The sequence below is a fragment of the Prunus avium genome, chromosome 2 (genome assembly GCF_965620075.1).
Source record: "Prunus avium chromosome 2, drPruAviu1.hap1.1, whole genome shotgun sequence".
NCBI lineage: Eukaryota > Viridiplantae > Streptophyta > Magnoliopsida > Rosales > Rosaceae > Prunus > Prunus avium.
Genome location: NC_142285.1, coordinates 9,747,276 through 9,770,369, shown reverse-complemented (window position 1 = coordinate 9,770,369; position 23,094 = coordinate 9,747,276). Strand labels below are relative to the sequence as shown.

Genomic DNA, 23,094 nt, shown 5'->3' with positions numbered 1-23,094 from the left:
GGTCGCGGCGCAAGAGGCTAAGAGCAACTTCAGCGTGCAGCCTAGCCCAAGGTTGGGGGGAGGCAAAAAAAAAAAAAACTTCCAATATATTTGTAAGGTTAATTGCATTTCCATTATTTTATTTTTGTTAGTTGCATGTCCAATATATTTTAAATATTTCTTAATGTCCATTATTTTTTTTTAATAGATGGTGCAATTGGGCAAGGCAAAAAAAGTTTCAACCATCATGAATGTTGGGACGTGGTGAAAAATTGCAAACGCTTCAGAATCATTCCCACAGGTCCCGACGTTATGTTAAACGAGACACCACTTCGTGATTCAATGCCATCAGATTCACCTATCGATTCCCCTATGATTCAAGACTCACCCATCGAAAAGGAGCCGAGGCCCATTGGCCGAAAGGCTGCGAAGGCAAAGAAAGGGGGTAATTCAAGTAGTAATACATCAAAAATTTTGGAGGAAATTGCAAGGCAGAGCGCCATAAGAGTTGAAATGGAGATGAAACGCCAAGAGAACGAGATGGCAATGCAAGCACAATATGCACAAGAAAGGGAGTATTTGCGGAAAAAAGAGACGGACAAGACGGATTAGGAAACCATGGCAATGGATACAAGCCATATGTCCCCTGAAACAAAACAATTTTGGAAGCTAGAACGAAGGGATGTTATGAGAAGAAGACTTTTCCGGGATGATGGGCCTAGCAACACTGATTGGTTAAATGATCAAAACCATTAAATTAGTTGGCATACCTTTTATGTATTTGTATTTTTCATGTTTTCTATTAAAGTTCTTGTAATTCATGTATTTTATTTTAGTAGTAGTAATTCTTAATGACTTGTATTGGCTTTCTTTATTTAATAAACAAAGCATTCAATAAAATACCTTTTTATTCAACATATTCCATACATCAAACAAAACATAATTTAAAGGAAAAACCACAACCAAAGCATAATAAAAAATAATAAAAAAACTACAAACAAGGCACAATAATAATAACAAACCACAACCAAACCATAATAAAAAAAAACAACACAACCAAACCATAAATAAATAAAACCTAACCAAAGCATCTATTCTCCATCATTCATCTTCATTGCCTTTCACCGCCCATAGATGCTCCATCAACTCAAGTTGATGCCTTTCATGAATATACGAAGATTGCATCTCTATATATCGATCTATCATACGGGTCATGATACTACCATCCCTAACCAACGGATCCGGCTCAAACGGTTCTCCACTTGGCCCCATGGGCCTTTCATAAATTCGTGTCAAGGCCGTGTTCATGGGATCCGGTTCGTAGACCTCTGTAGCTTCATAATCATACTCATCCTCCACAATCATATTATGGAGGATGATGCAAGTCATCATAATGCTTCTGAGGACCTCCTCATCAAACATACGGGCTGCACCTCGAATAACCAACCACCGAGCTTGAAGGATGCCAAAACACATTTCGACATCTTTCCTGTATTTTTCTTGATAGGTAGCAAATAATTTTTTCATTCGGGATCGGGGATTCGGAATGGATTTGACAAATGTGGTCCACCTCGGGTAGATGCCGTCAGCTAGATAATACCCCGTCTGGTAGACTGTATTGTTGACGTTGAGGTCATTTTGGGATCCAGCTACTCCAAAGAAGGCATGCCAAACCCATGTGTCGAAGCCAGCAACGGCTTCAAGGATGATACTTTTTTGGTCTTTTCTATTTCCGTAATCACCTTGTCAGGCAGTTGGACAGTTCTTCCATTGCCAATGCATGCAGTCGATGCTACCAATCATTCCTGGAAATCCTCGAGATTCTGCTTTTTGTAGAAGCCGTTGGAGGTCCCTGGGAGTAGGTCTGCGCAGGTAGTCCCTAGTGTATAGAGTTTCAACTGCATCACAAAATCTTACCAAGGCCTCCAACGTAGTGGACTTCCCCATCCGGGCAATCTCATCCACCTGATCAGCAGATGCTCCATACGCCAACATTCGTATAAATGCTGTAAGCTTTTGCTCCGGAAGAAGTCCGACAACCCCAGCAACATCACACTTTTGAACAAAGTATGCATCATAATTGCAAATATCATGCATGACTTTATTGAATAAATGGGGTTGCATTCTATATCGCCTTCGAAAATCAACATCAGAGTACAAACAAGTTGGGATAAAATAATCTTCCAAAAGATTCTTACACCGAGACTGCCTATGTCTGTCCACATTCCGGTGACGGCCGACTTCTGAGCCACGGCGGCGACCTCGGTTCTCTTCATCTTGCAAAGCCACTGCTATGACAACTTGTTCATCGACTTGTCTCTGCAACTCATTGATTTCATCTGCTCTACGATTTCTCTCATTTGTTTCTCGCTCTTGCCTCTCCAAGCATCTCCTAAAATCTTCCATTTGAGAATGGAGTATGAATTCTAAACTCTCATAAATGAAAATGTAGAAAGATGTGGTGTGAGAGGTATGAGCTCAACCTCTGGATTTATAGGAAATTTTGGCCAGATAGAGATGCCACGTGGCTTGATTTGATTGGATGAAAATCTTATCTGAAATTTGAAATTCATCCGAAATTTGAAATTTGAAATTTATCTGAAATTTGAATTTTGAAATTCATCCGAAATTTGAAATTTGAAATTTATCTGAATTTTGAATTTTGAAATTCATCCGAAATTTGAACCAAAAAATCTTATCCGGAAATTTTATCTGATTATGAATAGTCTTGACACGTAGGAACCCGAAAATTTTATCCGAAAATATTATCCGAATTAATTATTGAGATAAAAAAATTTATGAAAAAAACAAAAAAATGAATAGTAACTGCCCTTAGCCATGGCAATGGGTGGAAACACAAAATACTATTTGCAAGGGCAAGAAGACTATTCACGTGAATAGTGACTGCCCTAGCTCCCCCCTTGCCATGGCAAAGGGCAAATGGGTGGAGTTGCTCTAAGGCGGCTGTGGAGGTGGCGATGGATGCTGCCGAACGGTCACATGCCAAGGAGGTGGAGGAGGCGAAGGCGAAGGCCGTTGCTGACTACTGGTCCACGGAGGAGTTCAAGCGTTACAATGCTGACAAGCGGCTAAACCTGAACTTCCTTCGGGATCCACCTCCATTGCTAGAGGGTGTAACCGAAGAGATGGTGGAGGCCTATAAGGGCGAGGATGCCGAACTCGAAAAGGCTGATGAGACCGACTCTAGCAGTGAGGAAGAAGAGAATCATCCTGCACCCGCTACAGCCAGCCTGCCGAACGTCGAAGCGTCGACTAATGCCGAACCTGTGTCTGCCGAACCGACGAATGCTGATGCCGAACCCACCGCCTCTTATTTTTGTTTATTTGTTTTTACATTTTGATATGTACAATTTTTTTGAAATATGCCGAATGGCAATGTACTAAGACAGATGGCCCTTTGTGGCCTTTTTATCTTAAGTTTGCTTTTGTTCGGTTTAATTTGCTAACTTCCGTTTTCTTATATGTGTGCATGTCGTAGGTAACATATTTTGATATAGTACTGCTGTTTATGGTAATGTCGTATGTATAGAATAGGAATTGTTAAAAACAAACCGATTACAAAGGTGATGATCGAAGGTGCAGTCATATGTACAAAAAGGTGATGACCGAAGGTGTAGTCACTTGTAGTAATATTTCAAATGTTCGACGTTCCAAGGGTGGCCGAGGGTATGGCCATCGGTACTGCGCAATCGGTAAGTCCCGGGTCGGCAGACGGTGACGACCTCGTAAGGACCTTTCCATGTGGGGCCAAGGGTGCCTTGGTTAGAGTCCTTCGTGGCGAGAGAGACTTTGCGTAAGACCCAGTCCCCCACCTTGAACGATCAGCGTTTGACGCGCGAATCATAGTATCGTGAAGTCCTCTGTTTGTAGGCGGCATTCCGAAGCTGAGCCTAGGAACGGTGCTCCTCGATGAGGTCAAGGTTGAGTGCAAGCAGCGTCTCATTTCGCTCTGGCGTGTAAGATGCCGTTCGGCACGTGGGTGCGTTGATTTCGACTGGGACAACAGCTTCGGTACCAAAAGCAAGGGAAAACGGCGTTTCGCCAGTTGATCGTCGGTAGGAGGTGTTGATGGCCCATAACGCTTTTGGGAGCAAATCGGGCCAGGCTCCCTTAGCTGCCCCAAGCTTCTTCTTCAGTGTTTTCTTGATGATCTTGTTGATGGCTTCTACCTGGCCGTTTGATTGTGGGTGTGCTGGAGATGCAAAGAACAAGTTGATGTTGAATCGGTGGCATAGGTGCCGGAACTGAGAGGATTCGAATTGTTTACCGTTGTCAGTGATGATTGCGTTCGGGAGGCCGAATCGACAAATTATGTGCTTCCACACGAAGTGTTCGACCCTGGCTGCGGTGATGGTCGCCAATGCTTCGGCTTCGGTCCACTTCGTAAAGTAGTCGACAACGATGATGGCGAATTTAAGTTGCCCCTTTCCTTGGGGCATGGGGCCGATAAGATCCAAACCCCATTGAGCGAAGGGCCATGGGCTGACAATCGGAGTGAGCGGTTCAGCAGGCAGTTTAGGGATGGAACCAAAGCGCTGGCAATGATCACACCTTTGGACGAGTTTGGTGGCGTCAGCATGGAGAGTCGGCCAATAATACCCTTGCCGAATGGTCTTGAAGGCCAGAGATCGGGGGCCAGAATGGTCACCGCAGGCTCCTTCGTGGATCTCTCGTAATACGTAGTTTCCTTGCTGCGGGGTCATGCATCGGAGCAATGGTAAGGAATGACCACGCCGATAGAGAATCTAATTCAAGATTAAGTAGCGTGCCGATCGGCGGCGGAGAGTTTTGGCCTCGGTTTTGTCGTTTGGTAGCGTTCCGCTTGTGAGGTAAGCATGGATTGGATCCATCCAGCTTGGATCCTGCCGAACGGCATGTACCTCGGTTTCAATGGTGTTGCGCCGAGCGAGGATTTCGATCGGCACATGGCGGCCTACGTTGTCGTCAATTGCCGATGCCAGGCGTGACAGGGCATCGGCGTGGCTGTTCTCGGATATGGGGATCTGTTGAACTTGATACGCGGCAAAGTGGTGGAGCAATCAGAGGCATGCGTCAAGTAGGCAGCCATCGAAGTATCCTTGGCTTCGAATTCAGTCAGTACCTGATTAACGAAAAGTTGTGAGTCGCTGCATATCTTTAGTTGTTTAGCCCCCATCTCCTTAGCGAGCCGAAGGCCAGCCAAAAGAGCTTCGTACTCGGCTTCGTTGTTGGAAGCCTGGAATTGGAATCGGATGGCATATTCGATGGTGGTTTGGTCAGGGGCTTTGAGTACCAAACCAGCTCCGCTGCCTTCTCGGTTGGACGAGCCGTCTACATAGAGAGTCCACAGAGGAATGGATGGATTAAATGTTCCTTCGGTTGGATGGGCGGCTGGTGCTGCCGAAGCCGGTTCGAGGGCGACATCCTCCGGATCTGCCCCTTCGGACGTAGTCATCTCGGAGATGAAATCAGCCACGGCTTGACCTTTCTCGGTGGGCTGAGGGTGATAGTGGATGTCGAATTCGCTAAGCTCGATGGCCCATTTTACTAGCCGACCGGACGTCTCGGGTCTCTGTAGTATTTGGCGTAGAGGCTGATTGGTGAGAACGGTAATACTGTGAGCCTGAAAGTATGGCCGAAGCTTACGTGCCGAGAGAACGAGAGCATAGGCGAGCTTCTCCAGCTCGGGGTACCGAATCTCGGCATCTTCCAGGGCGTGGCTAGTATAGAAAATTGGAAGTTCTATGCCGTTCGGCTTGCGAATAAGCACGAAACTAAGTGCCGTTGCCGAAACCGAGAGGTAGAGGATGAGTTCTTCGCCGGGAAGAGGGGTGGATAACAGGGGCGCTCTGCTCATGTAGGCCTTTAGATCTTGGAAGGTTCGATCGCATTCGGTAGTCCAGACAATCTGCCGTTTGCTTCCTTTGAGGGCTTTGAAGAATGGGGCGCACCGATCGGTAGCTTTGGATATGAATCGGGCCAGAGCGGCGACGCGCCCAGCGAGACTCTGAATATCTTTCTGTGTCTTCGGTATTTGCATGTCGAGCAATGCCTTGATTTTTTCAGGGTTGGCCTCAATGCCCCTTTGGCTGATCATGAAGCTAAGGAATTTGCCTGAAGAGACGCTGAAGGCACACTTGCTTGGGTTGAGATGCATGTTGTACTTCTTTAAGACATTGAACATGAGGGAGAGGTTGTGAAGATGAGAATCGGCTGTTTTGCTTTTAACCAGCATGTCGTCCACATAAACTTCCATCGAGGTGCCGATGAGTTCAGAGAAGATTTTGTTGACCAAGCGCTGGTATGTTGCCCCAACGTTCTTCAGGCCGAACGACATGACGTTGTAACAGTAAAGTCCTTTGTCGGTGATGAATGCCGTATGTTCGCAATCGGCAGGGCTCATGAATATCTGGTTGTAGCCCGAATATCTGGTCGGAATCAGTTTATGAATGATTAAAATTGCTTATTTGACCAACATGCATCATATTATACTGGCGAAACTTAATTTATGTAGCTGCCTTTGGTTGGTAATACCTGGATGTTAATCAAGTGATTCTAATTGGTATTACACGACATGCTTTAATTAGTTTCCCGACTTCTTCGTCCCTGGTCCTTGCATCTTATTTCTTCCCTTTAGTTAAAAGTTGCTCTTTTCATGGATTTTGCATTTGTATTTCTCTAATATGCTTGAAAACCTTGATTTTGGATCATGCGGAAACCATTTATTTATCTATTTCTTGAATAAGATTATTTTGTGTAATATTAATATTCATCTTCTCTTGCAGATTGATAAAAGGCTTTCATTCCTCAATGGCTATGTCCAGCAAGCACTAGAGAAAGGTGCTCAGCCCTATATTCCTGAGAATGAGCGCTCTGGAATGTTAAATATCAGCAACTTCAGTAACCAAGATCAGCATGAAGCTTTAACCCATGGTCTTAGGTTTGAGGCATATGAGCTTCCAAAGCCAGCAGTGCCATCAAGAATTCCTCCAGCTGCAGTTGCATCCTCAACCGAGCTTGTTCCAGTTCCTGAACCATCTTATGCTAGGGAGATCCGCCAGCCTGCATCATTGCCACCTGTGTCAGATGCAGGATCATCGGAACTTAAGTTACGACTAGATGGTGTTCAAAGAAAATGGGGTAGGCCAACATATTCCTCCCCAGCATCAAATTCCTCTAGTTCTAGTTCCCAGAAATCAGCAAATGGGGTCACACAAATAGATAGCGTGAGCACTTCAAATTCAAAAGCATGTGATACTTATGAGTCAAGGAGGCCCCAGGTTGAAATTTCTCCAGAAAAGCAGAAGCTTGCCAGTTCACTGTTTGGGGGATCATCAAAAACCGAGAGGAGGCCATCTTCTGCCAACCATAAGGTGTCTAAGGCGAATATCCATGCTTCAGAGAAGCCCCAGGTACCAAAGGCAGCAGCTGTACACACTGAAGTTAATCATGAACCTTCTCCAGACTTGCTCGATTTGGGTGACTCAACCAGTAGTACTGCTTCCACTGTAGATCCTTTCAAGCAGTTAGAAGGGCTTCTTGATCAAACTGAAGTTGCATTAACTGCAAATCATGGTGCAGCTGGTGCTGCTAAGACACCTGATATTATGGGAATATATGCAGATACATCTCTCAGAGGGCTTAGTAGCAGTGTTGGCGACCCTTTGCCGACCAATAGGGATGAGTTTAATCTTGCATTTGAGTTATCAAATGTTACAAGAACTGCTCAAAGTGGGGTAACACAATTGAATAAGGGTCCTAACCCTAAAGATTCCTTGGAAAAGGATGCACTTGTAAGGCAGATGGGTGTGACCCCGACAAGTCAGAACCCCAACTTGTTTAAAGATTTGCTTGGCTAAAACTGTTCAGAATGGCAAACTTTCGATCATGATTGTTCGAGATTGTTTGCTTTGTGGTATGTGCATGGTCTTTCGGTGTGGCTGGCTATATGATAGGAAATACAACTCATTTCAGACAAGTTTCAAGGCCACCATGCAGAGCTGTAAAGGCACCATACACCAAGAATGGTGGCAAAAATGAGGTATAGGCTTCTGTATTTGTTAGACAGTGGCTTATGTAGGAATATAACCAAGGTGGTGATGCTTGAACATGTTGGTTTGAGCCATTTCAATGCGGAGCTTTTTCTTTGCGGCAATGTGGCTGGTTTTGCAGCGCTCCATGGACACATGGTTCTGCCGTGCATATTTGTCCACATTTACACTGCTGTGTGCCTCTCTCTTGTTATAATAATGCTGTATGAAGTGATTTTTTGTTTTTGTGTTGTGGGGACATTTATTCCTGTTTGTCATAAGTTTTACTTGGTGTCAGTTCACATTGTAAGTTGTAGTTATCTTTTTGACTATGAGATGCCCCTTGTAATTTTTGGTGGATAAAATTGGACATTCGACATCTACAGTAGCTATCCGGTCATGCAATGAGAATTATAATGCGCTTTGTGAACACAGAAAGAAGTTATAACTCCTGGCTTCTTTTTCTTAGTTTCTAAAGCCACATTCTTTTTGGGTAATGGAGCCATTGGAGATGTTAGCTGTCCCAGGGCTGTTCAAACGGCAACTGGCATTCAAAGAACCAATCAAAGAACCAAAATCTATTCGCAAACTAGACAGGAGTTCGAAAACAACATAATCTGCATGACACTCTTGCTGCTCATCAAGCTTTTCATTTCATGTCCTTGTTGCAGGATTATCAAAAAATCTTGAACAAAAATACCAGCAACATCACTAGTACAATGAGACAATCTTTCAGCAAAAATATGTTGGGCATATTTGGATGCATGTTTACAGTTAATGTCTGATTTTCAACAAAACTTGATTGGAAATTATGAAACAGACAAAGTACATGTGTGGAATGAAAGCATTAGATAAATCCAGCTTCCAACTAGTTTTGTTCATTTGCGGATAAATGCTGGATGCATCAATTGAGAAGAAAGGTATTGCCTTATGCAACTTGAAATGGAATCTCAGAAACTGCTGGCGCCTCAACACACCTCTTGGAAATTTGGTTCGTATCGACAGCTGAACCTGGGGCTTACATAAACCACTTTCGAACTTCATTGCCTGAAAATTTAATATCGAATGTTGAGTGCTAAGAAAAATGATTTAACCCAAAACAAAAAGAAAAAAAAATTCACACCCTGAAAACTACAACATATACCCCAGAGATGCACAGAAAAATTTGAATTGAACACAAAACGCAGATATATGACCAGAAAATGCAAAGATATCATTCAACATTTAATGGATTTACATACTTTGGCTCCTCGTTAAGATCAGTGTGCCTCCTCTTTGGGTGATCCGCCTCTCCTCTTTGAGCTTCATGATCACCAACGTCGACAACGTTAGCACAATGATCATCATCAAGTGCCATGAAATCTGATAACCGAGGCCTCTTGCCAAGACTAGTCTCTGATGCTGAAGGCAAGGAAAGCAATTCGTTGTCTTGGTGTTGATCGTCATGAATATCATCGTCCACTACCATCGCATCAGGCAACAACCACTGCCTTTGCCCACTATCAACTGTGACATCAGCAACTTGGTGGCCTAATAGGTGGACCCCGCAGAGGATTTTAACGGGTGTGGGCATGAAATAGAATTCAAATATAATTTGACACATATTACCCTGCTGAAACTGCGTCAGTTCTTCCCCCACACGTGATGGAGCCTCATGATTTTTTACCTTGCTCAGATTCAATAATGGAATACACAGAAGATCCACATGAGTTTCCTTTGGGTTCATATGTGTCAATTGGACCATTTTTCTATCGATATGAACATATGCGTCTGCCATGCCTCTATCAACATATAACTTTCCTTTATTAACAACACATAGAACCAATCTTAACGTCTGCCAATCTAAATTTGGAGGAATTTCAAAACAAACTTCACATGGGTTGCAAAAGTAGCTGTGGCTTGGAGGAATAATTGCTTCTTTACAACAGGTGAACCACTTTGGTACTTCGTCGCCTGGAAGAGTAATATAAAATTCAGAATGCGGATGAGAAGATACCTACAATAGAATTGGTTACAACAATCATCATCTTAACCATATAACATAGAGGGAGAGACAAAGAGAGACACAGAGAGAGAAGAGACAGAAACCTGATCCAGAATACTATTTTCTGTGATGTCATAGCCACGTAGTCTAGCGCATTTGGTCAAACTCAAACGCTTAAACTCAACCTCCGATGATAGTGGCAATTTTGGAATTTTCTCCAATGATGTGCAGTTATCCAGGAATACCATACTTACTCTTGGTGGAAGCACTTCTTGTGGAATTTCTAGAAGACTATTGCAATCACGCAAGTTAAGCAAGCCCAAGCTCACAAATTTGCTAATGCATTCCGGAAGCGTGACAAAATTGTATCCAGCTAGATGAAGTACTACTAATGTGGACCAGCAATAAAGCAGCCGTAATTCAAGCCCAGTAAGATTGAAGCATCCACTAAGATCCAATGATTGAAGCCCAGTAAGATATGAAATTGATAGAGGCAATTCTCTTATGCCACTTTCTTGCATATCCAATATCCGTAGTGATTCCATCTCGAATTCTATTTCTGGGAAACTCTCAAGCCTTTTGCAATTCGAAAGATCAAGTTTTTCAAGAGATTTCAATCTAAGTCTTGTTCCAAACCTCATAAGCTTAACGCATCCACCGAGATGTAATTCAACAAGTTTATCAAGGAGTCCAACAGAATTATCAATCTCAACCAAACTTGTACACTCACTTAGAATCAAGTACTTTATGTTTGGGATTCCGGATAAGTCAGGAATTTTTTCTAAGAATTGACAACCACGTAAATTCATAGATGTCAGCTGTGGCATATGCTGTGACACAAAAACATAAAATAGGAAATTATCAAATCACACCCTTAAAAAAAACAATTTTAGATTTTTTTTCCCTAAAAATAAGAACTCTATTTGAAATAATAATAAATAAGTAATTAATTTAAATTGTTACCTTCAATTTCACCAATCGTCTGATACTACCGCCAGGCATATTGAACACAACAAGATGTTCTGGATGAAATTCGGATGGCAAAGATTGTAACTGACAACTAGGCCAATCAATAATTCTTAACGCATTGGGCAGATAGTTAATGTGCCCACATAGAGATGCATTACGGTTTATGAAAATTTGAAGATTTACCATATTACGGAAGCATTCTGGATTTAAGGTTATCTCAACTGGTTCTGGAAGCTTCACCATGATGCCTTTAATATTTCTTGTTCCCTAAGATGGAAAAGCATTAATTAGTAAACGAAGTCATAGTACAAATGCAAGCACATTTTGTTAAGAAAATTAAGGAAACATAAGGTATTCTTTCTTGTCAAATTGAATATAATAACACGTGATACTTACTGTACTTTCCATTAGAACTTGTTTGACATCCTTGTAAAACCACAATCTACTACACTGGCCAGGATCATTGGGGGATTCTTTGTGAACTATATCCTTGCCCAGGTTTGCTAGCAAGTCGTGCATTAAAATCCTATAATTCCATTCAATAGTTATCAATGCCTTATCAACGAATTCTTCAATGAATTTTTGGGGTACTATTTGTAGCACATAGTCCTTATATTCACCATTGAAGAAACATGCAATGTCGAGAAAATATTCTTTTGTGCGATGATCCAAGGCATCATAACTTTTTTGAAGTATTCTTTCAATATGAGTATAAGGTTCTCCTTCGTAATCATCTAATATAACTTGCCAACGTCGTATATCTATACCACGAAGATGAGAACCTAAAATTGTTAGAGCTAGTGGAAGGCCATCAGCAAAAGCTATTGCATGTTGTGCGAGTTCCAAATAATCTTCTGGAGGTTCACTTCTTCGGAATGCATGCCAACTGAAAAGCTCAAGACCTTGGTTGTAATCTAACTTCTTCACCTCGTATATCAACTCAATTTCACGATTCTCAAGCAATCTCCTATTTTTTGTAGTAATGATTACTCTACTACCCTCACCAAACCAATCATCTCCAGCCAATTTTTCCAACTGCTCCAATTGGTCCGCATCGTCAAGAATTAAGAGAATCTTTTTATGCCTCAGCCGTTCTTTTATAACACCAATTCCTTCATCAACACTCTGAATTTTCCAATTTTTGCCTAGAATCTTATCAAGAAGAGTCTCCTGTAGCTGGACTAAGCTTCCTTCTCTAACTTTTGGCAAGAAACAACCTCCTTCAAACTCATGGGCAATTGCATTCCATATAGCTTTTGCAATTGTTGTCTTGCCTATTCCAGATGTCCCCCATATCCCAACCATGCAACAACCATTCCCACCACCATTTAAAAGCTTTTTCACATTTTGTACATGAGACTGGATTCCAACTAGGTGGTTGGCCACATTCCAATATGTGCGTCTCAATACTCGGCTCAAGATTCCATCAACAATGTTGTTGATAAATGTAGCTTCATAACTGCCAGTTTAACCAAATTAGACACATTTAAATATCCAACCACGCAAAAGAACACGACATACTGAAGTAACAATTAAATGTAACCAAAGTAACCAAAGCATTTCCACATCTTTTACAAAAGAATACTTTTCTTTAATGAGTAACAATTAAATGTAACCAAAGTAAAAAAGAAAAAGAAATTAAGTTAACTTGAAAAAGATAGATAACCCTGAAATATAGAATGAAGACACTAAATTAAACATAATGCCCTACAGCTATCGAAAATATTAAATTAAAAGAAAAAAGAAAAAAAAAGGATCTTCTCCCTACAATTTAATATTTTTACAAAAGGATACTTTTCTTTAATAATGAGTAACAATTAAATGTGTAACTAGAGAAAGAAGAGAGAAAAAAAAATTTAAACTTGAAAATGATAAAGATAGAAACATACGCTCCCTCCTCGAAATGCCATCCAGACAAATTTGCTGCTTCCGTAAGAGCTTTCCTCCATCCTTGAATTTGCTTGTCATCCTTGAATTTGCTTTGAATAAGGCCTTTAAATGCATCTCCAAAACTATTTGTTTGCTTTCGCACATGAGATGGATCCACCTTGTAAAAAATGGGCAAAACTATTTGTTGCTTTGACTGTTTACATTGAAGGATCTTGACAAGTTCATCCAAGCACCACCTGGAAGATGCATAGTTTTCAGAGAATACAATGAGAGAAATTCTTGATTCTTCAATTGCTTTGACAAGGGCTGGCGATATTTCTTCTCCTCTTACAAGCTCTCGATCAATGAAGGTATAGATGCCCTTATCACACAAGGCCTTGTACAAATGATCTGTAAAATTGGTGCGTGTATCCTCACCTCTAAAACTCAAAAACACATCATATGTCCATGATGAATCATGAGTGAAAGAAGAAGAAGGAGGAGAAGAAGAGACTGGTTGAGTGGTCATAGGGGGCAGATCTGAAGGAAGTTGAGGTTGAGCAACCCAACTCCCCATAAACCTGGATAAGAATTTGGAGAACATTGAAGAATTGAAGAAGAAGCAGAGAGAATCTTAATAAAACGATACAGTAAGAACTAAGCTTATATATGCATGACAAATAGCTTAGGGCTTAAACAAACTCAACAAACTCACGTGCTCTCCATGTGCCAAGCTTAACTAACTTGTACATTCATCAAGATCAACTGAAGAGAAGCTCAAAGAATTGGGTATGGTAGTGGCGCCCTGGTTAGATTTATGAGGGCTTGACGACACACTTTCCTACAACCTTCAATGTGGACGTGATTAAGTTAAAGGTGTGAGGAACTTTCGTTTCAACTTCAAGTCATCAAACGCTGAAGCATCTATAGGTAAGGAACCTTCAAAACAACTTCCCGTCCCTTTTTCCTAGATGTGTTTTCTGTCATACATGATGGAACGTCTACTTTTTGACTAAGACCTCCTCACTATTATTAAGGCTGGTTTGTGATTGTGTCTCTTTTTCTTTCAGTACATGGCACCTAGAAAATGTATTCTCTCTCTCAACGGGGCTCTATGTTTGGGACTTTATATTTGAAGCTCTAAATTTTTTATGTTGTAATTTAGTTTGAGCAGGAAGGCACCAATTGTCCAAAAATACCCTTCAATTGTCCATTTTTTTTGCAAGTTTGAGCGAGAAGGCACCAATTCCGCAAGTACTTTTGTCAAAATTAACCCTTAATCTGCATTACTAAAATTGAGTCATTGTGGTTTTTTAAATGGCACAAAAATTCAAAGAAGACCCCGAGGCGGACAAGTCTCTTACAAGTGCATGTCCTGGGGTAGGGTGGGTTGTGTGGGTTTGGTATGTTTCAAATTTTTTTTTTTCTTTCCGGATTTGTAGTTTTTTAATTTTAAATTGAATTTGTAATGTCCATTTAACATTTGAGAATATTAAATACTTCTTTATTAATATATATTTTTTGTAAACGTGGCAAACCACATAAATTATCAAGTGCGCTCAACATGTGCCTTGTGAGCATACTTAACAGATTTTTTTGACTGAGTTAACCAATGTGGCAAAATGAGACACAAAATTCTAATCTGTAGGGTAAAGTGAGACAAATTGAGTTTTAGGGACAAAATGAGACTCAAATTAAGTTTAAGGGATATATCAATAATTAAGCCCAAAAAAAGAGAGTTAAACCATTTTTTTAACAATTTAATAAAGCTATGGGGTCAAATTTTGAGTCTGCAAGGTTGGAGAAAAAAGCTATTTGAGTTCGGGTAATACATGAATAATTGTATTTTGAAGGGTGAAAATATAAGCTTAGCCACAAATAAATTGGAGAAGGCCTCATAGACTAGTTGGAACTCTTTCTTTTACTCACTCACTATCTTCTGTCAATATGTTTTGTTAGTTTTCTTAACTTTTTTTATATTTTAAGTTGATTTGAATGTTTTTATTTTATTTTATACAAGCATTGAATGTTTAGAGGATGAGAACCGAATGTTTTGTTTAGTTTTATGTGATTATATTTGAAAGGAAAAATATGCTCAAAATCCAGATGTTATGTTGTTCTCTGTTTATTAGTTAAATTATTAGAGTTGAACATTTCATGCTTGAGTGTGATTGATCATATTTTTAGTTGATTTATTGCTATTGCCTCTAACTTGTTGTGGTGATTGTTTAGATTTTTATTGTCATTAGTTCTGTTTAATATAAAATTTAAAACTCTAGAAATCATAAAGAGACAAAAAAGAAAATTAAGACATAGCTCAAAGTCTAAAAAGGATCTTTAGAAAAATATTTTCTTAAAAAAATCAATGCTTAGTTTATTAAAAAAAAAAAAACAACTACAGTTTCAGTTATTAATGTGTGTACATAAGCATACTTTAGATTTTCTCCCTAGGCCTTTGAGAGCTTAGGACCAACTCTGATCACATACTGTTGCAATGAACTAAATCACACAATTGCAAGTGACACTTTACTATTTTAGTTCAATTTCATACAATAAAATTGCATTGATCTTGACTATTGCAGATGGTCTAATGAACCTAATTGTCCGAAGTTGGTGAAAAACACTTGAGTACAAGGCGGACTTTGTGTATGGCTACTAGGGGTCCCCACTTCTTATGCTATATAATGACTTTTTTATCTAAATTAGCCCCGATAAAGAGAAAAATTCACAACAAAACATATTTCATGTATTGGTATACATAATATTTGTATCTTTGTAATATTTATATCCTTCCCCTATGGTTTTTAATATTATATATTTGTATGTGCATATAAACTGTTTTTACTGTTTTCTCTTAGATTAGAGGTTTCAATTACTTTTTATTTTTGTGTTTGGGTTAAATAGAATTTTGTTTATTTATAGAAATAAAACAAAATTTTGTTTATATCCGTTATTGTCATGTAAGTTTGGCCTTGGATCCATCGTTCGTTGATACAATTAACATAGATTTATTTTGAGATATTTGTAATAAATAAAAAAAACAAAAGAATATATAAGAAAACATAGAAATTTGACTAGATTAACAAAAAAAATAATAATTACAGCAACAAGAAAGAGAATGAGAAGAAGGAGAAGAAGAGACTAGTTGAGTGGTCATATATAGGAGGCAGATAATTAAAAGTAAAGAGAAGCTCAAAGAATTGGGTATGGCAGTGGCGCTCTGGTTAGATTTACGAGGGAGTGACGAAGCAGTTTCCTACCACCTTCCATGTGGAGTAGCTTTCGTTTCAGCTTAAAGTCATCAAACGCTGAATTTTTTTTTTTTTTTCTCGGTCGAAAAAAACGCTGAATTTTCTTTTCTTACTGACGCGGTCTTTAATTTATATAGTATACAACTTACTAAAGGTGAGAGGGCACATGGCCAGTATTGCTAAATAGTACAAATGAGCCTACATTGGCACCTACAAAAGTCATCAAACGCTGAAATTTCTTTTTTAAATACAAAAGTAAAAGTGGGTAAGGAACCTTCAAGGCAACTTCTTGTCTTTTTTCAAGATCTGCCTTTTTTTTTTTGGGTGAAAAGATCTGCTTTCTTTCAATACATGATAAAACGTTTACTTTTTGATTGGGAAATGAGCTCTATGTCGACTTCACATTTGAGGCTGTTTACACCCAAAATAAACAGCCAATAAAAACAAGACATGTGGAGGAGATCGAGCTTGGTCAGGGGCGCCCTCGGTACCCTGCCTACCGATCGCTCCATTAGAGCAACACCCTCTCATGGGACACATGGCATGCTCCCCATCGACGTCCACAGTCCCACATCGAAATTATCAACAAAGTGCACACCTCCCAAGGCCTATAAAAGAGGCCAACTATCCCAAAATAGAGGTAGTCAGAACTTACGGCATACAAGCCTATTGATCTATCAGTTGAACTTTCTATATCCGAACTTACTTAAGCATCGGAGAGCCTTCGGCCGGTACCACACCGGTGCCTTGGGTCTTACCGAGCGTTCTCTCATTTTGCAGATCACGCTCCCTACTGAGGCCTCTAGGATACCGAAGGCATAAAATTATTAAGTTGACCCTCAAAGTCAGAGAACCACTTTTTGGCGTCAACAGTTTGGCGCCGTTTGTGGGAAACGATAAAATCGACCCTTTATCCCAAACATATGGGAACCAACTCGAAAACTACGTTCTTGCCACATGAGGGAGTACCGTTCGGCATGCCTGGAGGAGCTAGCCCCGCGCTGCCCCCATACACGTCGGCAACTAACCCCCTGTACTCCAAACCGCAGAAAATGCGGAACTTTTAGCCCAAGTCACGTCCCTTCGGTAGGATATAGCTAGGTTACAGGAACACAACAATTTCCTCTCGTCCAGAGTGGACGAAACACAACAGTTGCTCAACCAGCAGCAAACGCAAAATATTCAGACCGATCGATCATCCCAGAGCTTACAGACTCCTCATCGGCAGAAGAAGGGCAAAAAGGCGGCAAAGGCAACGCCTGCGCCGTCGAAACAGTTGGTAGTCCCGGCACCGAAAAATAAGCCCCATGTGCCGAAGAAGGTCTATTCTGACTGTCGCCATAGGCTGTGGGATCGGGAGTCCGAGAGGCGAACCGAAAGGCAGGAGTCGCCGATCAGGATAAATGCACACCTGAACGATCCCCGAATGAGGAGTCTGGGGAGAAAGTCGCCAATACGGAGGATACAAGTTTTAGAATCATCAGCGGAGTCTGACCATGAGTACGCCCCTTCCCCAAATCGGTCGTCAACCTACCGTTCGGCAACACCAACGAAGCACTCAGAGGTCAATCCGATCGGATACCCCCCGCAATCAGAGCATCACACTACGGAAGAAATTCCGAGCCGGGATCCGGTAATCCGCCTTCTCCTACAGAGGGTACAGAAGATGGAGGACGATCGGACACGATTGCAGGAGCCAGACTGGGGAAGACTTCGCCCGGGACCCTTTACCGAGCGCATAAGGCACTCTCGGCAGGACAGAGACGTGCAGCCCCTGTGCATAACCGCCTACACAGGAGTGGAGGATCCACTGACGCACCTACATTCTTTCCAATCGGCTGTAGGGTGCCGAGGGCTGAGCGACGAAGGACTCTGCCTATTGTTCCCCTCTTCGCTCACAGCGGCGGCTCTGAATTGGTTCTACCGTTTGGAACCGGGGACAGTCGATTCCTTCGACGAGCTGAAGCAAATCTTCCTAAACCATTTCATGATTCAGACGGACAGGTTGTACTCTGCCGATGACCTGTATACCATCCGGCAGAGGGATGACGAGCCGTTGCGTGAATATGCCGCACGATTTAGCCATGAATACTCGAGATGTCCGGATACCGATGACAGGGCAGCCTACGACGCCTTCAAGAGTGGCCTACGGTCCTCACACTTTCGGTATCTGGTACACAGCAGCAATTGGCGTACATACGACGAGCTCATGAAGCAAGCGGCAATCCACGTCAAAGTCGAGTATTTCAATTCGAAGGCCGAGGCCACGGCTCGGCAAAACGAACAGATACAGCGACCCGCAATGGTACAGGCATCGCCGTTCGCTTCGACAGCACAACCCGCCGAGTACTCTGAAAGCCACAAGCGCAAAGATGCCGGAAGCTCTCAAAAGGGGCATTCCAAGAAAAACAAGAGCAGGTACGGCAGAGACAACTACCGAGCGCCACTACCGGCGCATAACCAGGGGGCAGAAGTATTCACCCTGCTCAATACTTCCTACGAAGCGGGGCTGATGAACGAAAATGAGATCATCCCGAAGCCAGCTTTCCGAAAGCCTAGTCGGCAGGACGGCCGGGACACAGGGAAATTCTGCCGATACCACCAGCAGAATAGCCACAACACTGAGGACTGCATCAGCTTGCGAAAAATCGTCGAGCGGCTCATTCGGGAGGGCAAGCTGCATCAGTACATAGCCAGGCCGCAACAGGCGCCGGTACCGAACGCCAATCGGCAAATCAACATGATTAGCACCATCAGTGGAGGTCCGACCCTTGCAGGGTCATCTAATCGGTCGAGAAAACAATATGTCAGAGTGGCCCAATACCCTCAGGTCCTCGGCATTGAAAGCAGTCGGCACACTAAGATGCCGAAGGTCCGATGGGAACCCATCACCTTCTCCGAGGAAGAAGAGGAGGGGATCATCTACCCGCATGACGACCCCATGATCATCCGGGCCGAGATCGCCGAATTCGATGTCGGACGAATCCTGATCGACACTGGCAGTTCGGTAAACGTCATCTTCGCCGATGCGTTTAAAGAGCTCGGGATAGATGACAGCCAAGTCAACCGGCAACTCTTGTCTCTCCTCAGCTTTTCGGGAGACTTGGTCCAACCGATCGGCAGCGTCAGCCTGCCGATAGCTTTTGGCATAGCCCCACGAAGGACCATGGTCTACGACCAGTTCCTTGTGGTGGACTGCCCGACGGCATACAACGTTATAGTCGGCCGGACGGCACTCACGGCGATAAAGGCTCACTTGTCCCCCCATATGCTACTCATGAAATTCCCAACTTCACGGTCGCAGACTTGCCGAACGGCAATGAACCGGTAGACGATCCAAGGGAGGAAACACCTACCCCAGTGGCACAACCTGCCGAGGATCTCGAAACCGTGGCACTAGACGATAGTCAGCCGGACCGGTGCGTCCGGATCGGTACCATGCTAAACGCCACCCTCCGTGCCGAATTCATCCAGTTCCTTCGGCAGAACTCAGAAGTCTTTGCCTCGTCCTACAACGACATGCCGGACATATCTCCTGATATCATCAGCCACAAGCTGAGCATCTCTCCGGCATTCAAACCTGTCAGGCAAAAGCGCCGATCTTACGATGCCGAACAATATGAAGCTATGAAGAACGAAGTGGACAAACTCATGACCATAGGCTTCATACGGGAGGCCATATACCCGGAATGGCTGGCAAACTCAGTCATGGTTCGGAAGGCAAAGGGCGGATGGCGAATGTGCCAGGACTATACCGACCTCAATCAGGCCTGTCCGAAGGACAGATTCCCGTTGCCACGCATCGACCAGCTGGTTAACGCCACTGCCGGTCACGAATTGCTCAGCTTCATGGACGCATACTCTGGATACAACCAGAACTTCATGTACCCTGCCGATAGCGAACACACGGCGTTCATAACAGACAAAGGCCTATACTGCTATAACGTCATGCCGTTCGGCTTGAAGAATGCGGGGGCAACCTACCAGAGACTGGTCAACCGAATCTTCGCTGAGCAGATCGGCAGCACAATGGAGGTCTATGTGGATGACATGCTAGTAAAGAGCCGAACGGCCGGTGAACATCTGGCGAACCTATCCCTCATGTTCACCATCTTGAAGGATTACCGAATGAGACTCAACCCGACGAAGTGTGCCTTCGGCGTATCTTCGGGGAGATTCCTCGGTTTCATGATCAGCCAGAGGGGCATTGAGGCGAACCCCGACAAAATCAAAGCCATAATCAACATGGAGGTGCCGAAGACACAAAAGGACATCCAGAGCCTTACCGGACGAGTGGCAGCCCTCACTCGCTTCATCTCCAAGGCCACAGATAAGTGTGCACCGTTCTTCAAAGCCTTGAAAGGGGGCAAACATCATATAGAGTGGACTACCGAATGCGATAAGGCGTTTCAAGACTTGAAGGACTACATGGGCAGAGCTCCGCTACTATCAAAACCCATCCTAGGGGAAATCCTCTCTCTCTACCTATCGGTATCTGGAACTGCCATCAGCTCAGTATTAATACGCATACCGGAGAAGGCAGAACTACCGATCTTCTACGTCAGTAAGGCCCTACAAGGGGCAGAGTCTCGGTACCCCCCACTCGAACAGCTGGCTTTAGCTCTGGTCGTTTCTGCCCGGTGGTTGAGCCCCTATTTTCAGGCGCACACCATCATCGTCCTAACCAACCAGCCCCTTCGGCAGGTTTTTCAAAAACCAGAAACGTCCGGTAGGCTGGTGAAATGGGCAATTGAGTTAGGAGAATTCGACGTACAATTCAAACCCAGGCCTACTGAAAAAGGACAGGCCGTGGCAGACTTCATCGCTGAACTAACACCTTCAGAGGCATCAGAACCTGGAAAAACCCCTCCACAGGAAAGCCTACCGAACGGTAGCCGTCTCGACCAGTCAATTCCTCTCTGGATCCTACATGTGGATGGTTCGGCAAACCAACAAGGGTGCGGAGCTGGCCTGGTACTCACCGCCTCCGATGGAGCCAAAATTGAATATGCCATCAGGTTTGGCTTCCGAACGTTCAACAACGAAGCCGAATATGAGGCACTCTTGGCCGGCCTACGGCTCACCAGAAGCATGGGGGCAATTCAGATTAGCATCTACAGCGACTTGCAGCTGATAGTGAACCAGGTAACTGCCGATTTCGCAGCGAAAGACGCATCAATGTCGGCGTACCTCACGGCAGCACACCAACTGCTAAACAAATTCCAGGCGTATGAGATTCGGCAGATACCAAGAAACGAGAACAGTCATGCCGACGCCCTCGCTAGGCTGGCTTCGGCAATCAACGACAAAGTGGGTCGGAAGATCCCCGTCGAGATACTGACCCTGCCAAGCACCACCGTTGCCGAGATCTGCGCTATAGAGTATAACAACACATGGATGTCGCCTATCCATGCTTACCTGACGAACGGCACCCTCCCTGAAGACAAGGCCAAGGCAAGGCAGCTGTGTTACCGATCGGCAAGGTACATCGTCATCAACGACATTCTGTACAAACGTGGCTACACTACCCCCTACATGAAATGCATCACCGAAGAGCAAGGTGAATATGTCCTTCGGGAGATCCACAGTGGTGTCTACGGCGACCATTCCGATTCAGATCCCTGGCCCACAAAGCCTTCCGGCAGGGCTACTATTTGCCGTCGATGCATCGGGATGCAATAGCGATGGTGAAGAAGTGCAACAAATGCCAACGGTTCGGCAATATTCCGCACCTGCCAGCCGAACCCCTTACGCCGATCGTAAGTCCATGGCCGTTCGCCCAATGGGGACTCGACCTAATCGGTCCGATGCCGCAGGACAAGGGACAGGTTAAGTATGCAATCGTTGCCGTGGACTATTTCACGAAGTGGATTGAGGCCGAAGCCTTAGCCACCATAACGGCGGCAAGGGTCGAAGAGTTTGTCTGGACCAACATTTGTTGCCGCTTCGGCATCCCCTACGCCATCATCACTGATAACGGCAGGCAGTTTGATTCGGACCTCTTCAGGCAGTTCTGTACTCGCCTCAAAATCAACCTATTCTTCGCCTCCCCAGCACACCCTCAGTCGAACGGACAGGTGGAGGCCGTGAACAAAATTATCAAGAAGCTTCTGAAACGGCAACTCAATAGTGCCAAGGGCGCCTGGCCGGAGAAGCTCCCGGAAGCGCTTTGGGCCATCCGAACGTCATACCGAACCTCCACGGGGGAGACCCCCTTCAGCCTTGCATTCGGCTCGGAAGCCGTCTTCCCAGTTGAGATCGGCGAGTCGTCTTACCGAACGGCAGGTTTCGAGCCACAGGCGAACGAGGCCGCACTTGCGTTGAGCTTGGACTTAATCGAGGAACGCCGAACGGTTGCAAACCTTCGGAACAAAGCGTACAAACAACGCGTCTCTCAGTATTACAACTCAAGGGTCAGGCCTCGCTCCTTCAGAATCGGAGACTGGGTTATGCGCAAGGTTTCGCTTGCAACCAAAAACCCAACGGAAGGAACCCTCGGACCTTCCTGGGAAGAACCATACGAAGTCATCGGCATCCTCAGGTCCGGCACCTACAGGTTCCGAGGCACAGATGGGAAGACCCTCGGTCACCCATGGAATGTGGAGCATCTCAAGAGCTATTTTAAGTAAGCCCCCTAGCCAACGGCAGGGTAGAATTTGTATCGTTTGCCTACGGCACTTATATATAAAATGAGATTATCCAGAGTTGCACATGTTTGGAATATTATAGCCTATCTGCATTCTTTTTAAAAAAAAATGTTTCGGTAGGGCTCATTATATACGAGCCACAGCAAGATTGCTTACTGCAATTGAAAGCTACACTCTATGTGTTCACTACCGATTCCAAGATGCCTTCAAATTTTACAAATTTCTTGGCAACAAGCATTGGGTACGAGCCAACGGCAGTACCATGCTCTGGAATTACCTACGGTATTCTCATCTCCAGTACAGTACCCTAGACTTGCCGACGGCATCTCTACAGAGAAAGGGCTCCTGGAATTTGATACCTACCA

The 23,094-nt window shown here is 43.7% G+C and overlaps 2 protein-coding genes and 1 pseudogene across 4 annotated transcripts; 2 read left to right on the top strand and 1 right to left on the bottom strand.

The window, feature by feature from the left end:
• The first annotated feature begins 6,708 nt into the window (after positions 1-6,708).
• On the top strand, positions 6,709-7,951 carry LOC148296448 (AP-4 complex subunit epsilon pseudogene; annotated as a pseudogene).
• A 663-nt stretch (positions 7,952-8,614) lies between these two features.
• On the bottom strand, positions 8,615-13,655 carry LOC148296447 (TMV resistance protein N-like). Of its 3 annotated transcripts, XM_088247918.1 has the most exons (6): positions 12,852-13,654; positions 11,359-12,421; positions 10,957-11,229; positions 10,098-10,823; positions 9,251-10,005; positions 8,615-9,056 (listed from the first exon to the last, which is right to left on the bottom strand). In XM_088247918.1, exons 1-6 carry the CDS (start codon positions 13,433-13,435, stop codon positions 9,050-9,052), a joined length of 3,408 nt encoding a protein of 1,135 aa, XP_088104044.1. In that variant the 5' UTR covers positions 13,436-13,654; the 3' UTR covers positions 8,615-9,049. The 3 variants fall into 3 exon arrangements, with proteins under 3 accessions (XP_088104044.1, XP_088104043.1, XP_088104045.1); XM_088247917.1 differs by lacking the exon at positions 8,615-9,056 and having other exon boundaries at positions 9,112-10,005; positions 12,852-13,655; XM_088247919.1 differs by lacking the exon at positions 8,615-9,056 and having other exon boundaries at positions 9,764-9,962; positions 12,852-13,645.
• A 3,404-nt stretch (positions 13,656-17,059) lies between these two features.
• On the top strand, positions 17,060-21,764 carry LOC148296446 (uncharacterized). The gene is made up of 4 exons (XM_088248528.1): positions 17,060-17,115; positions 17,217-19,089; positions 19,173-20,230; positions 20,279-21,764. The coding sequence occupies exons 1-4, from the start codon at positions 17,060-17,062 to the stop codon at positions 21,762-21,764; spliced, it is 4,473 nt and encodes a 1,490-aa protein (XP_088104654.1).
• Positions 21,765-23,094: the final 1,330 nt, after the last annotated feature.

Coding starts and splice junctions, on each gene's coding strand:
- LOC148296447 (XM_088247917.1), bottom strand. CDS start 13,435: ATGTTCTCCAAATTCTTATCCAGGTTTATGGGGAGTTGGGTTGCTCAA. Junction 11,230..11,358: donor AAGTTCTAATGGAAAGTACA/GTAAGTATCACG, acceptor TTTCCATCTTAG/GGAACAAGAAATATTAAAGG. Junction 10,824..10,956: donor GACGATTGGTGAAATTGAAG/GTAACAATTTAA, acceptor TTTGTGTCACAG/CATATGCCACAGCTGACATC.
- LOC148296446 (XM_088248528.1), top strand. CDS start 17,060: ATGCCTGGAGGAGCTAGCCCCGCGCTGCCCCCATACACGTCGGCAACT. Junction 17,116..17,216: donor ACGTCGGCAACTAACCCCCT/GTACTCCAAACC, acceptor CCTCTCGTCCAG/AGTGGACGAAACACAACAGT. Junction 20,231..20,278: donor ATGAGACTCAACCCGACGAA/GTGTGCCTTCGG, acceptor TTTCATGATCAG/CCAGAGGGGCATTGAGGCGA.